At 37.7% G+C, this 17664-nt stretch overlaps 1 protein-coding gene and 1 long non-coding RNA gene across 7 annotated transcripts in view; one reads left to right on the top strand and one right to left on the bottom strand.

Moving 5' to 3' along the window:
- The window catches only part of LOC145720872 (uncharacterized), a 34679-nt gene extending 19265 nt beyond the window's left edge, over window positions 1–15414 (bottom strand). The window contains exon 1 of the long non-coding RNA XR_014144121.1: window positions 15154–15414. This is a non-coding gene — a long non-coding RNA (uncharacterized LOC145720872). The remainder of the gene's footprint in view (window positions 1–15153) is intronic.
- A 295-nt stretch (window positions 15415–15709) lies between these two features.
- Window positions 15710–17664, top strand: part of SPAG17 (sperm associated antigen 17) — a 218826-nt gene continuing 216871 nt past the window's right edge. For 2 of the 6 annotated variants that reach the window (XM_081815773.1, XM_081815772.1), the window contains exon 1: window positions 15730–15908. In XM_081815773.1, coding sequence (XP_081671899.1) covers window positions 15822–15908 — 87 coding nt within the window. In that variant the 5' untranslated portion in view covers window positions 15730–15821. Of the gene's footprint in view, window positions 15909–17664 lie in introns of all 6 variants that reach the window. The other 4 variants (XM_081815775.1, XM_081815770.1, XM_081815769.1 and 1 more) reach the window with 4 other exon arrangements.

Genomic DNA, 17664 nt, shown 5'->3' with positions numbered 1-17664 from the left:
TAAATGTGTGTGAGGGGTGGGCGGGGGCGGGAGGGAATTGCAATTATAAAGGGGCTCTGAATCAAGCCAAAATCGGTTTTCCTTATTGAACCAGAGAATATTCAAACAAGTTCCCCAGACGTCTCTCCATCTGGTTGCCACAGCTAGCCTTTCTGTTCTGCAAACTTAAGCCCCCGTACCTCTTGTTCTTCATGCTTTCCTCTTCTGCTCTCTCCCACTTCAAAATGCTCAAGCAATGCAATTCACAGAGTCGTTATACGGACAGCTGCCCACTCCATCTGTTTCCATCCACCAAGCTCCTCCTTAATATTTCTTAGTGCATTGTTCATTTCCCAAGGGCAACATAGGGCCCTATACACTAGGAAAAAGGAGTAAATCCAGGGTGTGGTTTCATTCAAATCTGCATTTTATATCTATGCTGTTTCCCCAGTAAGTGATTTTGTATAGTTTGTTGCCTATTAACGTGTGACCTTTGACTGGAGGATTTCCTATGCACTGCATATGTGCTCAGTATCCCTCTCATGTGGTAGGTAATGTCTTTGATTACAACGACACTTACTCCATGCTTGGAAGATTTATTCAGTCTCACTCTTGGAAGATCCTTCTGTTGCATTTTTGGTTTTTCAAAGTCTTTTGGGGGGATCTCAAAGTCTTTTGGGGGGATTAGAATAAAGGACATTACCTTTCACTCTTCCTGAGAATATTCCTGTGGTCATATATTTTTAGAGATTTTACCACCTTACATAGGTTCTCTCCCTCACATTCAAGTATTTCTATCATTGGACAAGTTTACTTCATTCTCATTATATATAAGCAAAGAAAAAATATCAGTTCAGGGAAATCAATTCATAAATCTTATTCACACACAAAAAAGGATTCTTCCTAAAACACAGAAATACACAGCAGGCTGCATATGTGGAAGCAAAATTACTGGATGTCCACCAATTGGTCAGACAGGCATTCTTAAATGGGGGCATAATCAATTTAAAAGGAAAGAGGTTACCTCTTGCTCCATCATTTTGTTGTTTCAATTTGAAAGCTGCCTTGTCTAGGATGGATATTAGTTGAAAACAGATTATAATACTTATGTTTCTGACACTAAATACAATGAACAACTTTCTCCTTACAAAAAACTTCAACATTCTGAATAAAATTATATTTGAAAAAGTATTAAAATATACTATTGAGCTGACAAGAATATAAGGAAAATCTCAGAGACAAAGTAAATTCAGGAAACCAGAAAAATAAGGAAACACCAAAGTGACCATGAACTTTCATTCTATCAGTTCTGCCAGTAGTGAAGGGGCTAGAAATAATATCTGGGGCCTACCCAAGGTAGGTCATCAGTAGGGACCCCCACAAACAAAACTGAAACTATGGGGCAGTACACCTTTAGTGAAATAGCCAAAATGTATACATATATAAATCCCACTCCAGAAAGGGTGATGGCAAAGAAGCTTGTTTGTCAAAGCCTTAGGTAATGGGTAAAAAATAAATCTCTCCTGAGACTGCAAAACTACAAGCCCACCCTCATAGGTTTGTAGGTTTGTGACCACAAAACTTCAAGTCTAGAATTAGCATACATGTACCTCTGAGAGAAAGACACATTCAATTCAGGCCGTAAGTATTTCATTAATACACACTCAGAGAAAATAATAATAATAAAAATGTACAAAAAAACAGTGCTCTATGAATAAGACCAGAAACAGCAAAGATCTATTCAGACACACTTAACACTTCAAATGATAGAACAATCAAATAAGAATATAAAATAAGTATGCTTACTATGTTAATAGAAAAAAAGGGAATATCGGGCGCCTGGGTGGCTCAGTCGTTAAGCATCTGCCTTTGGCTCAGGTCATGATCTCAGGGTCCTGGGATCAAGCCCCGCATCGGGCTTCCTGCTTAGCGGAGAGTCTGCTTCTCCCTCTTCCCCTCCCTCTCCTCCTGCTCCTGCACTCGCTCTCTTGCTCTCAATCTCTCAAATAAATAAATAAATAAATAAATAAGTAAAATCTTTAGAAAAAAATGAGAATATCAAATAGGTCAAGGAATAAGACACTCAAAAACAAAAAAGAGAAAGAAAGAAAGAAAATGACCAGGCAGATATGAAAAAAAGTCACATAGACATACTAGGGCTGAAATTAAACGGAAAGAAACAAAGAAATTGTTAAACAACAAGTTAGACATAGATGAGAGAATTTGTGAATTAGAAGATAAATCTGAATGAATTACAGAAAACTCAGTACAGAGAAACAAGGATATGGAAAATATAAGAGAATCAATAAATGTGAGGAATAGAGTAAGAAGATCAAACATACATCTTGAAGTTTCAAATGAAAACAATAGAAAAAAATGAAAGACAGGATATATGTGAAGACATAAGTGCTGCGAAAATTCCCAGAATTTATTAGGGATATTAATTGACAGATTCAGGAAGCAGAAGGAATCCCAAGCTGGATAAATAGAAAGCAATCCATAACTAGGTACATCATAGTGAAACTATAGAAAACCAAAGATGAAGAGAAGGTCCTGATAAAACCAGAGACAACATAATGGCTACATAAAGAAACAACAACTAAACTTATTGCTGGATTGTCAGCAACCATGGAAGCCAGAAAATTGGAAAATAACTTCTTCAACATTCTGAAAGAAAGCAATTATCAGCTTAGAATTGTATGTCAAATAAAATTACCTTTTAACAACTTAGTAACATGAATACTTTTTCATACACAGGAACCCTAAAAGACTTTATCACCAACAGATTATCATTAAAATAAATTAGAAAGGTTGAACTGCACAAGGAAGGGAAATTATACAGGAGGAAACGTGTGAGATGAAAGAAGAAATGATGGGTAAAGAATAGCCCAAATTGTGGGCAAATCTAAGCATCTTAGCAAACATTGACTATCTTTTTGGGGAGAGGAAAAAATCAAATGAATTGCTGGCCAATGGTACTGTGCAAATGACAAGGGGTTGGTGGAATTTATTTATTTTTTTAAAGATTTTATTTATTTATTTGACAGAGAGAGACACAGCGAGAGAGGGAACACAAGCAGGGGAGGTGGGAGAGGGAGAAGCAGGCTTCCCGCCAAGCAGGGAGCCCAATGTGGGGCTCGATCCCAGGACCCTGGGATCATGACCTGAGCCGAAGGCAGATGCTTAATGACTGAGCCACCCAGGCGCCCTGGTTGGTGGAATTTAAAGCGGTCCAAAGTTCTTGTTTTGTTTCAGAGGAGACTTTGATAATTTAAGTATGTATGTTAAAATTTCTAAGGTAATTAAAAGAATGTACATGGAGTGTTTAACTTGTATCTAGTACAGGATATAAATGAAATACTAAACAAAAGCCTCAGCAAATAAAAAATTAATAAAATGACAAGAAAGGAGACAAAAACACAGATCACTAGAAAAGCAGAACAAAGAGAAAGTACAAAATAATACAGTAGAAATAAATTCAGATCAATTGACAGTCATAGTAATCAGTATATAAAAATTATAGACCTTAAGGCAAAAATCATTCTTTAGAAGTGAGAGAATCACTACACAATGATAGAAAGTTGCATATTACTAATAAGACACAATAATTCTAAACTTGTATGAATCAAATGACACAGCTTCAACAGATATAGAACAAAACTTGATAAACTTCAAGAATGAATTTAAAAATCTACCTTTAAGGAAAGAGATTTTAATATCTTTCTAAATAACTCATAATTAACTGGACAATAAATCAGTAGGAATATTGAAAAAAATGAATAATACGAACTCAATCTTAGCTCTTTACAGAGGCCACTACTTCCATCAATAAGGAATACTCATTCATTTTAAGTACACATAAAACATTTACAAAAATTGAGCACAGATGTGTCCATAAAATGTATGTCAATAAATTTCAAAGAATAAACATCATTCAGAATAAATTACTCATAACATGATTAAGTCAAAAATGAATATTAAAGGGATAACTGGAAAAAATCCACACATTTGGAAACATAGAATTGCATTTCTAATAACTTATGGGTCAAAAAGAAATTACAATGAAACTTAGAAATATAAAGCAATACCAATAATACAATAGTACTTACCAAAACTTGTGATATAAAGCTAAAATAGTACTTACAGGAAAAAACGTTGTCTTAAATGATTATATTAGCAGAGAAAAAAACACTAAAATTAATGTACTAAGCATCCACCTTTATAAAGTTGAAAATAATAGAATACAATGTAGTAAGTAGAAGGAAATAACAAAGAGTAAAAAATAATAAAATAAGAAACAAACATACAATAGACAGAATCAAAAAGCCCAAAGTTGTTTCATTTTTTATTTTTATTTTTTAGAGAGAGAGAGATGGGGGGGGGGGTGGGCAGAGGGAGAGGGAGAGAGAGAATCCCAAGCAGACTCAACACTCAGTGCGGAGCCAGAGTTGAGGCTCGATCTCATGACCCTGAGATCATGACCTGAGCCAAAATCAAGAGTTGGAGGGGTGCCTGGGTGGCTCAGTCGTTAAGCGTCTGCCTTCGGCTCAGGTCATGATCCCGGGGTCCTGGGATTGAGCCCCGCATCGGGCTCCCTGCTCTGCAGGGAAGCCTGCTTCTCCCTCTCCCACTCCCCCTGCTTGTGTTCCCTCTCTCGCTATATCTCTCTCTGTCAAATAAATAAAATCTTAAAAAAAAAAAAAACAAGAGTTGGACACTTAACCGACTGAGCCACCCAAGCACCCCCCAAAGTTGTTTTTAGAAAAGACTAATAAAATTAGCAAATCTCTGGGAAGTTTACTCAAGAAAAAAGAAAAAAAAGCACACATACACAACCTTCAGAATGAAGGAAGAGATAGTTACATACCTTCAATTATAAAAATAATGGGAGAGGGGCACCTTGGTGGCTCAGTCATTAAGCCGTCTGCCTTCGGCTCAGGTCATGATCCCAGGGTCCTGGGATCGAGCCCCACATCAGGCTCCCCTGCTCAGTGGGGAGCCTGCTTCTCCCTGTCCCACTCCCCCTGCTTGTGTTCCTGCTCTCGCTGTCTCTCTCTCTGTCAAATAAATAAATAAATAATTAAAAATAATGGGAGAATACTGTAACTTCATACAATTAACTTTAAAACAAAAATGCAAATTTTTTAAGAAAAGTGTAACTACTTAAAACTAACTCAAGAATAACGAGGAAACCTAAATAATGTTAAAGCCATTAAAGAACATCAAATTTGATTAACATGAAATCAGATGTTAAATATTTTTTTCAAAAAACAAACAAACGGAACGCCTGGCTGGCTCAGTTGGTTGAGCATCTGCCTTCAGCTCAGGTCATGATCTCAGAGTCCTGGGATTGAGGCCCACATCAGGTTCTCTGCTCAGCAGGGAGTCTGCTTCTCCCTCTCCCTCTGCCCTTCCCACACCCCTGCCTCATGCTCATTCTCTCTCGTGCTCTCTGCCTCTCTCTCTCTCAAAAAAATAAATAAAAATCTTTAAAACAAACAAAAACAGAAAAACCTTACCAGGCCCAGTTTTATACCTATAATAAATCTTTTCCAAAAACTCTAGGAACTGATAATTCTAATCTTATTCGAACTCTATCAGCAAACAGAAAAAGAAGATATACTTCCCAATCCATTTGATAGACTAATATAATTTTGTTATCAAAACAAAACTAGGACAGTATGAAAAAGAGAATTACAAGTGAATTTCCTTTGTGAACAGCGATAATTTTAATTCCCCTGAGACAATGAGGAGGATTGGGTTGAATTTAACTTACAAGAATTAAAATATTTACTAATTGTAACAATATATGAAAATGCCAAGAAATTTTCTTTTCAGCAAGCAGCAAACAAAAGCACTGAATTGGAGACCGTAGAGATTATTCCCTATTTGCATGGGAGAATGACTCATGGCCTTCAATTCCTGATAGCAGGAGTCAGGTGAATGAATAGACCAGGTGGGACCTCCTCTATGATGCATCCCATACAAATTCATACATGTGTGTAGCAATCACAAGATGCTGCTAAGGACAAACACCATAGTAATAACCTGATCATTCTTTTTTTTAATAGTAAAATGGGTTTTTATTTTTTATTTATTTATTTTCAAATTTTTTATTTAAATACAGTTTAGTTAACATATAGTGTATTACTAGTTTCAGGGCTAGAATTAAGTGATTCATCAGTTGCATATAACACCCAGTGCTCATTCCATCAAGTGCCCTCCTTAATGTCCATCACCCAGTTACACCATCCCCCCACCCACGTTCCCCTGCAGCAACCCTCAGTTTGTTTCCTATAGTTAAGAGTCTCTTATGGTTTGTCTCCCTCTCGGCCTTCCTCTTATTTTATTTTTCCTTCCCTTCCCCTATGTTCATCTGTTTTGTTTCTTAAATTCCACATATGAGTGAAATCATATGGTATTTGTCTTTCTCTGACTGACTTATTTCATTTATCATAATACCTTCTAGTCCTATCCACATCATTGCAAATGGCAAGATTTCATTATTTTTATGGCTGAGTAATAGTCCAGTGTGTGTGTGTGTGTGTATCACATCTTCTTTATCCATTCGTCAGTCAATGGACATCTGGGCTTTCCATATTTTGGCTATTGTGGACATTGCTGCTATAAACATTGGGGTGCATTTACCCTTTTGAATCAGTATTTTTGTATCCTTTAGGTAAATACCTAGTAGTGCAATTGCTGGGTCATAGGGTAGTTCTATTTTTAACTTTCTGAGGCACCTCCATACTGTTTTCCAGAATAGCTGCACCAGTTTGCATTCCTACCAAAAGTGTAAGAGGGTTCTCCTTTCTCCGCATCCTCACCAACATCTGTTATTTCCTGAGTTGTTAATTTTAGCCATTCTGACTGATGTGAGGTGGTATCTCATTGTGGTTTTGATTTGTATTTCCCTGATGCCAAGTGATGTTGAGCATTTTTGCATGTGTCTGTTGGCTATTTGTATGTTTAAATGTCTGTTCATGTCTTCTACCCATTTCTTGACTTGATTTTTTATTTTTTGGGTGTTTGATAAGTTATAGATTTTGGATACTAGCCCTTTATCTAATATGTCATTTGCAAATATCTTCTCCCATTCCATAGGTTGCTTTTTAGTTTTGTTCATTGTTTCCTTCGCCGGGCAAAAGTTTTTTATCCTGATGAAGTCCCAATAGTTCATTTTTGCTTTTGTTTCCCTTGCCTCTGGAGACATGTAGTAATAACCTGATCATTAAGTAATTCTGTAGTCAAAATGAGATGTGAAAGAAGTTAAGAATGTGCCACACAAGCAGGAAGTACTAATATGCTTATCAAGTGTCCCAGTCACTTTTATGCTGGAGTGTGTTTTAATGAGAATAAAAAAACCCCAGAGGACAAGGAGTTGAAGGAAGAGAAACGAAAGTAGAGAAGGAAATGGATGGTCAATAGAGATAGTACAGTTTTGAAAGTGGGGGATTGGAGTATGGTGGGAAAAAACAGATGTGAAAATAGACTATTGTGAGTGTGAGTGGTGTCAATCCTTGGTAGTACCAAAACACTAAAGTAAAAATTTAAGTTGTTAACTGAATTCTAAGCCTCATGAGAGTAGGGAGAGCATCCACCATGTTCTGAGCATAGGTCCTGGCATATAGAAGACACTCAACATGAATGAATGAGTGAATGAATGCATAGCTGATAAAATATGAGCAGGGTAGAAGGCACCATGTGGTATTGGATTAGAGTGATAAACATCAGTATGAATTTGTGCTACATAAATGGGTATATAGAGATAATTGTGTGTATATGTTTCTATTCATGGGTTATTTCTTAATTCTGCCTAGTGAAAGCACCTAGAAACAAACAACACTCTGGTAGCTACAAGCATTCCCAACACTCAGATCTTTAATTCCACTCTCCAATAAAAAGAACCAGAGCTCTTTGGAGAAATGGCTGATTCTAGGGTTGGGGCAGGGAATATGCAATATGAGCCTGGGACATCTGGTAGTGCCAGAAAGTAAAGAAGGGGTTAAAAAAGAGAGATAGATAGAAAAAACAAAGAGGGAAGAGTACATCATGAAGACCCAGGAGTCAAGTGAAAGAACTCCCTACGGTCAAAGCTAGAACAATTAAGCTAAGCACCAAATAAATAAAGTAGTATTGGATTATAGCCTGAAGAATAAATTAAATATTCATGAATCCTTACTGATAAAAATAAATGATTGAATAAATAAGTGGTAGGGAGTAAAAGATTTCTGATACAGAAGAATTCCACATACTTATGTAGACACTGCCTCCCTCAGGGAGGTGGAGCACAACTCCCCATATCTGAAGTGTGGGCTGCACATAGTTGCTTCCTTTCAAACAATATAGCATCAAAAATTGGTGGTGGAGGGCACTACTTTATAGTGGAGAACACTACCAACCTCTACCTTAGCCAGGTGTTCAAGGTTAACACCCTCAATAAGTCATATTGATAGCATGTACCCTTGGTATCATGTGATACCATACTCATAACTGGCACTTTATGTCTTCATTCTTTCTCCCCAATCCTATAACCCCAGTCTAAGTATAAGAAAAACATCAGACAGACCAAAATTGAGAGACTTTCTATAAAATATCTTACTATTTCAAACTATCAAAGTCCTGAAAAACAAGGAGAGTTTGAGAAATTTTAACAGTTTAGAGGAACCTAAGGAGACAGAATATCTAAATGAAATGTAATATCCTGGATGGAATCTTGGAACAGAAAAGGGACATTAGGTAAAAACTATTAGTTAACAATAGCATATAAATATTGGTTCATTAGTTGTAACATACTAATTTAAGATGCTAACAATAGGAGAAACTGGGTGGAGTAAATTGGGATCCCAGGCACTAACTTTGCAACTTTTCTATAAATCTAAAACTACTCTAAGGTAAAAACTTCATTCAAAAAATATTAGGTAACATTTATTGAGGGCATAGTACACGCCAACTCTTTTAAGCAGTTATATCTACTAAGTACTTTAAGCTTCACAACAACCCTATAATGCAAACATGATTATCCCATTTCATAAAGGAACTGAAACAAAGAGGGGTTAAATAATTTGTCCAAGGCTGTCACACAGCCAGCGAGTGCTGGAGCAGGGAACAGAGCCTAGGAGAAATAATTTTTTCCTTCTTAGTAGAAGATGATCTCAAGAAGTGTCTCTTAGCATCATGATTTGATTCTCTGCTTTTTAATAGATCTGTTGTGTTGAGGGTGGAGTATATGGCAAGTTAAAAAGCTAATATTGAGGCATTTTGGAAACTATGGTAACAAATAGATTAATAGGGTTTCAAACTCCTACTAGAGTGAAGGGGGAGGGAGAGAGATTATGGGTATAAATGTGAGTAACTTAAGCTTTATAAAAACAATTTCAATAAAATGAGGAACTTACTTAGTGGGATAAATTGGCAATGGTTATTACCCAGAAAAGTATAGTAGGGAAAATGGCCACACTCTAAAGGATTAAGACAGCTGGCTCAGGTAGAGTGTATACCATGACACAAAAATAATCGTAGAAGTTTTAAAATGTGGATGATTGTCAAATTGTATAACTTGATTGTGAACAAAATTAGAAGCCTAGAGATTATAGCCAGCAGAAGGGGGGAAAAAAAACCTTTAAGAACATAAAGAAGGCACTGCTATGCATAAGAGAAAAAGTGAAGTACAACAATCAAGGCATAACAAAGAATGAGGTTTTGTTTTGTTTAATATATAGCAGAGAGTTGAAATCTAAGAAAGAGTCAATGAAGCCATTATTTTGATAGGCAAACCTAGAAATGGTGGGCTCCCATAAAGGAAATGGTGGAAGACCTGAATAGATTCATTCAGAAATAGTGTGAGGCAGAGAAAGCAGCCATTATCTAATATGACCTTCAGAAGCAATATTTATTCTGATTGACTTGTGCCTTGGCTGAAATTATTTTATGTTTGAATGAGTCTTTTCTTATAATCTTCCTAATGCTGGGAAGAAATCTTTTCTTTTCCCTCATATTCTTTCCTTATTTCCATTTATATCAGCCATGAGGCAGAGCCTTCACTGGATGTTTTCTGAGAACGTGTATTCAGAAAGAGACAGACATGGAGTGTAGGAACTTTTCCTTAATGTTAGCAAATCCCTCCTCCTTTTTCAGGCCGACATCTTCACCAAACAGAAAGCAGATTTCAATAATAAGGTTTCCATACTATTATATTGTTACCAGAAAGACTCCACAGTTCAATGAAATCTCCTCTTAAATTTCTTAAAAACATAAAAGATGCCAGTTTTGTGAATATTTCTTTATACTTCACCTAGAAGCCAATGCTTATCAATATCTGAAAAAAGGATGTCAAATAAGATACATATAATAAAAACTGTGTTGTAATAAATGTGATTTTTCAAAGAATTCACCACATATTAAACTACAGGAAATGTAAAAAAAAAAAAAAAGAAAAATGCCCTCTTGGCATGCCTGGTTGGCTCAGTCAGTTAAGCCCTGACTCCTGATTTCAGCTCAGGTCATGATCTCATGGGTCATGAGATGGAGCCCTAAGTCAAGCTCCACACTCAGCGGGGGGTCTGCTTGAGATTCTCTTTCTTCCTCTCCCTCTGCACCCCCCCACTCATACATGCTCTCTCTCTTTCTCTCTCTCTCTCTCTCTAAAATAAATAAAATACTGTCTTAAAGACCAGTGTATTTAGTAAATGTTCTCCAGAGAAACATAAGCAATAGAATATACAGATACAGATATGGACACATATAGACATATAATATCTTTTCTTCCCAAAAGATTGTTCCGTGGTCTGGCAAATGATTTAATGTAGGCTCACCTCAACCATAGGTTTTGAACCTTGTACACGGTAAAAAGAAAGTTATTATTTAACATAGCACAAATTTATAAGTGACAGACATCTGATAAAACATTAAGAAATCAAACATTTAGCTAAGCATTTAGAGAAATGACTTACCATGAGTTATGGATTTTGAAACAGTCCCCAAAGGATTTACAGCAAATCCCTTCACTGAAGACATTTAAAATTAGATTCAAAGAAAAACTTGAGTGAGAGCATACTGGAGTGAAAACTCCCACACTAACAAATATGAAACAGATGAATTTTAGTTTTTCTATTTTTAATATACACAACTGTTATTTTTCTGATTCATTAAAAAATAGATTTGGTATTCTAAACTCTTGGCCACAAATAACATAAAATAAAATAAAAATTAAATCAGCATCACTTAATTACAGTTCCAGAGACCTATAGATATATGATAAGACATTCAAGGCCAAAACTGTAAACTTCGAATATTGTTTTTATCATTCAAGAGGGTTCTTAGGGAAGTTCTTCTTTAGAAAATGATCTACTCCCAAGCTCCCCGCAATTCACTGGGGATTCTGACCTGCAGACACTGCAGCTGATTTTAATTGCCATGATGATGCATAGAGAGAGATGTGATATCTGGAGTAACTGACTTCTAAACAATGAGGGGCTTTAAAGATTAAAGTCAACACTTTAAATTGCACTCACAACTGAATAGGAAGCTAATGCTGACCATAGAATGCAGGTGTAGTATTCTCCATATGTTTTGAAACTTGTAGCTGAAAGAGATCAAGCCCTCTGCATCACACACAATAAAAACTCAGGGACAGTGCATTACGACATTGTATTTTGAAGATCGGAAGCACAAAGATTATGATGGTAAATAACACAAAGATATTGTGAGAAGTGTTCTTAGATGTAGGATGCCAGTGTGAAAAATCAGTGCACATCTGTGAGACCTTCTTAGCCAAAGGCAAGCAGATTGTTCTAGCTAAATATTCTTTGAATGCCTGAAATGTTGGCATAGAAGTGAATTGGTCCATAGCTCTTAATGTTACCTAGTAAGGACACTGGATGCATCAAGAGCTGGCTCGATCCTTTCAGGTATGAGAAATAATGCTTAGACTTCATGCCTAAATAAGAGTTCACTGAACACTATAAGATTGAAGTATAAAACTTTTAAAAACAACTTATTCTGTAATCATAGTATCCTTAAGAAACAGTGCATCCCTAAAAGTAGACAGTCCTTGGTGAACAAAACAATATTAAATGCAAAAATTACTTGAAACAAGCCAGGAGTAACCCTGCCAATGTGAAAGAAAATCCTCCAAATAGTCTAGTTTTGTTTTAGCCACTGACATATGGGAAAATTTATGTAGTAAAGTATATGCTTATAAAGTTTCAATTTATATTTAGTTGGGGAAACAATTTATTATACCAAAAAAGCATAAATGTGTGACAGATGGCAATGCTCTTTTTTTTCTCTTCTTGGCAGTGTCCCTTTTTAGCTGAATGGCTTTCACTTCTTAAAACTATGAACACTGTCATTCACACCTATTTTCTGAAAATAAACAGACCAATTCTATGATGAAACCTCCCATAAATTTGGTTACTGTATAATGTCTTCCCCTTTTGTATCATAAATTATCCACGGTGCCACTTTCCCTAGAATAATGAAATAGGCCAAAAGTAGGAAAGAGGCATAAAACTTTAATTTCAAATTCTCTAAATAGGTTTTTTCAAAAAAATCTACATAAAAATTCTTCTGTTAGGACTTTTACAAAGGAAACTATAAAAGATTATATTGGAAGTGCATTTTTCCATCCTGAAATCTTTATTTTTGACATTTAAAATGTTTAATTCCTCTAAATCATTTGCTAGATCATAATTTATGTTCACAGATGTCTTTCTAGTGAAGGGTCTCGGTTCGTTTTCTGAAAAATGAGCGAAAATCTCCATTGGTGTACGTGATATAAGCAGACTGATTCATTGTATTACTCAAATATGCAAACCCCTTCTTTAAAGTAAGGAATTTATTAACTTGATAAAGAAGTGAAAGAATGTACTGTAGAAGCAGGTGGAGGGCAAGGTAAAGGGTGCAAGAGGGTGGGTACCACTAGCTGCAGTAGCTGGAAGGGCAAGGATTGGATTTTTTAGCCTCCCACAGTGGCCAGCACTGCATCCCGCCTACTTGAAAGTCACGAGCTCATTTTCTCAGGCCATTGTGGGAAGGCTGACTACCGTCAGATTTATTAAAAGCTGACTCTCAGATGAAAACTATCAAAAACGTTAGAGTAGTTAGGGTAACTCTAGCTGCTATAGCAAACACCAATATTTCAGCAGCTTAAGAAAATAAAAGTCTATTTCTCATGCACTTAGTGGTCCCAAGCAAGGCCTTTGGTGGAGAAAACAGGGTGGATCTCAGGGGTAAGGGAGACTTTGGAACCTCTGTGCCACAGCGATCATTCAGAAATGCAAGACTTTCAGTGTCACCCCAATACCAGAGCATGAATAATGCTCGGGAGATATTTTTAAAGGCCAGGCTTAGATATGCCCATATATCATTCTACTTGTGTCCCCTGGCTAGAACTCAGTCACATGTTCCCATCGAAGAATAAGGAAGGCTGAAAAATGTTGTCTGACTCTCACAGTAGGGGGAAAGAGAATGAAATGTTTGATGAAGAGCTCATCAGTTTTTACCACAATATATGTCACCAAAATTTTGTTGCTGCAAAAATTGGGGTTAGACAGCTATCACTTACAAGACAAAGCAAGTGACACTTTCTCTGCAATTTTAAAGAACACTTAATTTTACTTTTTCTCCTCATTCCATTTTTCTCCTTCATTTCTTTCTTATCTGCAACCTATTTTATTAATCATCTGCTAGCAATTTGGCTGAACTGATTGTCCATAATGTTTTATATTGAAATATGCATTCACATTCAAGAAGAAAGAAAATTAGTAACATAGTATGACACACATAAACATCTAGTTAAATTTTTTATAAAATCTAACTGGAAGGCCAACAAACTTTTTACTGCTTCTCTAATAAAAATGAAAGACGTTTTTCCCAGACGGTTTAAACCCATGGGAAGACTTATGGTCAAAATGAAGAATGATGTGTAATCAATGATTCCTTATATTTTTTTTTTTTTTGTCTGTCAGGGATTCATCTTTATATTCAAACTGTAACCCAAAGACAGTTTTCATCTAATACGAAAGCAATGAATCATGGATCACTACATCAAAAACTAACGATGTATTTTATGGTGACTAACATAACATAACAAAATTAAATTAAATTAAAAAAAGGAAAGAAAATTTTAATGACGAACAAAATTTTGGAGAAATTTCTATGATAATGGATCAGTGGCAGCCTACGTGGTTGCAATGAAGACCCTCAGGAAACTCTCTTTCTGGCATGATTCCTCTGGGCTCACAAGAGAGGGCTTCGAGATAGGACTTGTGACTAGGCTACATGGATCTAGTCCAACCCAGAAGATAAATACACATATTGCAGCAAGAAAGGAAAAGTCGATGTTTTTTGTCAATTTCCTATGAAAAGACTGTTTCTAGAAACTGTGCTTTCTCTTTAATAATCTGTATTAAAGAACTGGGGTGGGAGGAGAAATTTCCCTTTGTTGGTCCAAATTATGAATAGGAGTTGAGAAGCAGTGGCATCTTTAAACTCACCCCCCCCCAATGAAGTAAGATAATAGTGGCTGGATATCACCATGGCCCTCACACATAAATTTATTCCTCAAAGAAAGCAATAAAAAGCATTACAACACCTTACTCCGTAGAAGGTCAGCTGGCAGGTTGTGCTGAATGAAATTAAGCCGCAGGTCACATGCATCTCCTTAGCCATCCCTGGTCCATTGGGATTGTTGAAGCATCTCACCTCCCGGCAAGCGCAGGGTTCAGGCGAATAGCTAAACATTGCATTTTATAGGTACTAAAAGCAAAGCACCTTTGGTTGAGTTCTGCCCCTGTCTGTCCTTAAATCAGTCTTATTTATTTATAAAAAATAAATAAAAGTAAGTCTAGCCCCCCAAAGGGGGGCATCTCTGATTTTGGCAGTCCTAAAACAGTTGTAGAGGTTAATTAAGCGCACTGGATTTGGGAACCCGGACAATCCTGGATTCTAACCCTAGTGCCGTCACTCACACACCGTGGGATTTGCAAGAAGGTGGTTGTAAGAATTAAATGATAGAACTATGTGCAGGATATAGCCGTGATCACGAAAAAGGAGCTGTTGTTATTACCATTACTATTATTACTGTCATTATTATTTGGGGGACTGTGACCACCATCTTTTAGGTAGTAGTGGTGAGTGTTGGGGGGGGTGGGGGGAAGAAAGGCTACTTACCAGTGGAGGACGGTTTGGGAGAACTGGCGCTGATTAGACAGAGAAAAAGACCTGAAAAGATCTTAATCGCAACCACAGTTATACAACGGATCTCCTGGAAAAGTGATCCGACTTGTTTAGGAAGTCCGTGGGAGGAGGACCCAAGAACGAAGCCAAGGAAGGAGTTCAGGGAGATAAATTTGCACATCAGGAAGCAGTTGGGGCAGATTAGAATGGGTGAGAAAGTGACATGGGATGTCTCCTGAGGGAATCGGTTCTCCATTCGAGGTTGCCCAGGGTCGAAAAACTTTTGGTGTCGAAGTCATGGACGGGATTCCAGGGATTTTGAGTTTCTAGACAATGCCTCGGGCGGGAGAGGCTCCAAGTAGCAGCAGAGGGGCGAAGCGAAGCCGGCCTCGGCCTGACCTCTCCCATTTGCACAGTTGTACCGCTGGAAAACCCTAAAATTTAATCAGGGGGTCTGGGAGTCCCGCCTCGGGGTTGCCGCGGGCTGGGAAGCTCGGTTGCTATGGTGACGGAAGCGGTTGGCCGGTGGCTTCAGAACAGGTTTGGGGGAGGGGAACCGAAGTCGTTCAGGAACTGGGCGTGGCTTCGGTTACTATGGCAGCGGGGACGCTTAGTCGGGGCCTGAGCCCAGTTTAGACGCCAATGCTCCTCCCGTCCTTTGCATGGCACCCAAGAAAGAGAAAGGCGGGACTGCGAACAACAGTTCAAAGATATGGGAACCCTCGCTCATCGGTGCACACTTCAATCAGGTGAGCCCGGAGCCCTGTAAGTCCTCCCTGACCCCGGCAGTGCCAAAGCCCCGTGAGACCTTGTAGACGCCGCCGCCAGGCTCGCCCTCTCTTCCAGACCCCACCGTCGCCCCTTCCGAAAACAGTTCTTGATTCCGTTCTCCCAAGCCCGGTCGTTCCTCCCACCCCTCTCTTTTGCTTTTATAAATCAGCCCTAGCCAAAATAACTTTTTCTCCATTTGCTTTGAGATTGTGTAGGCCAAGTTTGGGCTTGGAGTGAAACTTTCTGCTTGAATTATAAACTGCTGAACAACAGAGTTTGATGGAGGTGCTGACACTGCATTAGCTTTAGTGTTGCAAATATGAAGCTATAATTTTCCTAGCTGAATGGAAAACCTAAAGGCACTATTTTTCCTTAGGGCTTGAAAACCTGAAATAATACTCAGCTTTCTCAGTTCTGCTCAAACAGTATCATTTCAATAAATCTTATATATTAAAAGAAAGAATTTGAACTCACAGTAATATGTAGTCTTAACTACAAAGGCTGAACTTCTTCAGTTTGTTGAGTTCATGTTTTTTAATAGTAGGGGAAGACAATGACCCTCCACCTCCTCTCATCTTTTTTTTTTTCTCAGTTTGATTTCTGGTCTGCTCCAAGAAGAAAATTCCTGGATTTACCCAACAGTCCAATGCCCAGAGGCATGCCTTACCCACCAATGTAACAGACTCTGAATTTGGGTTAAAGATGACTAGAGAGGAGTGAATTCCTTATTCACCGGGTTTAGCAAAGTGCTTTGCATATAGTGGGTACTCAAAAAATAGTTTTGCCTTGGCACCCAAAGTTGCTTTCTGTACAGTTGCTACTCAGGGAAATATAATGTGCCAGTAGGTATAATTGTGTGTGTGTGTGTGCATGTGTGTTTGTGTGTGTGTGTGTGTGTGTACTGCGGGTGAGAGAAAGGGAAGTCTTTCAGTCTTCCATAAGCCAGTTTTTAGAATTAACTGATTAAAGAATCCACATCAGTAGTAATTTTGAACTCGTGTGTTCACATGGAGCTGCACTAGACTTGAAAGGGAACCAATAAGTTTACAATGTGGTTTCAGTGAATCTACCTTGTATCAGTATTTTGGGCTGTCCTTTCAGGTTGGACTAATTGCTAATTTTTTTAAAGATTTTATTTATTTATTTGTTTGTTTATTGAGAGAGAGAGAGAAAAGAATCTCAAGCAGACTCCATGCTGAGTGCAGAGCCCAGGGTGGGGCTCGATCTCACAACCCTGAGATCATGACCTGGGCCGAAACCAAGAATCGGACACTCAACGGACTAAGCCACCCAGACCCCCCCATTGCTAATTTTTTAGTACGTTTTAGTTGGTTCTAAAACACAAAGTGATAGCAAATAATACAAGGCAGTCTGTTACTAAGCACTAAATGACTAGATAGAGACTAGAAGTTAGGAAGACAAGTGTGGGCTGGGATTGTCAGGAAATGTTTTGTAAAATAACTTGCCTTTAGCTAGGCCCTAAAGAATGGGTAGAATTCGAGCAGGTAGAAGGAAGGAGGATGATTATTTTGGGTAAGGAGGCCAATATATGCCTTAAATAAATCTGGGGCATTTATTTTTTTTTCTATTCTTTTCTTTTTTTATTATTATGTTGTGTTAATCACCATACATTACATCATTAGTTTTTGACGTAGTGTTCCATGATTCATTGTTTGCGTATAACACCCAGTGCTCCATGCAGAACGTGCCCTCTTTAATACCCATCACCAGGCT

This window comes from Leptonychotes weddellii, chromosome 4 (genome assembly GCF_054177405.1).
Source record: "Leptonychotes weddellii isolate Sample4059 chromosome 4, ASM5417740v2, whole genome shotgun sequence".
NCBI lineage: Eukaryota > Metazoa > Chordata > Mammalia > Carnivora > Phocidae > Leptonychotes > Leptonychotes weddellii.
This window is presented reverse-complemented; position numbering and strand designations above follow the sequence as displayed.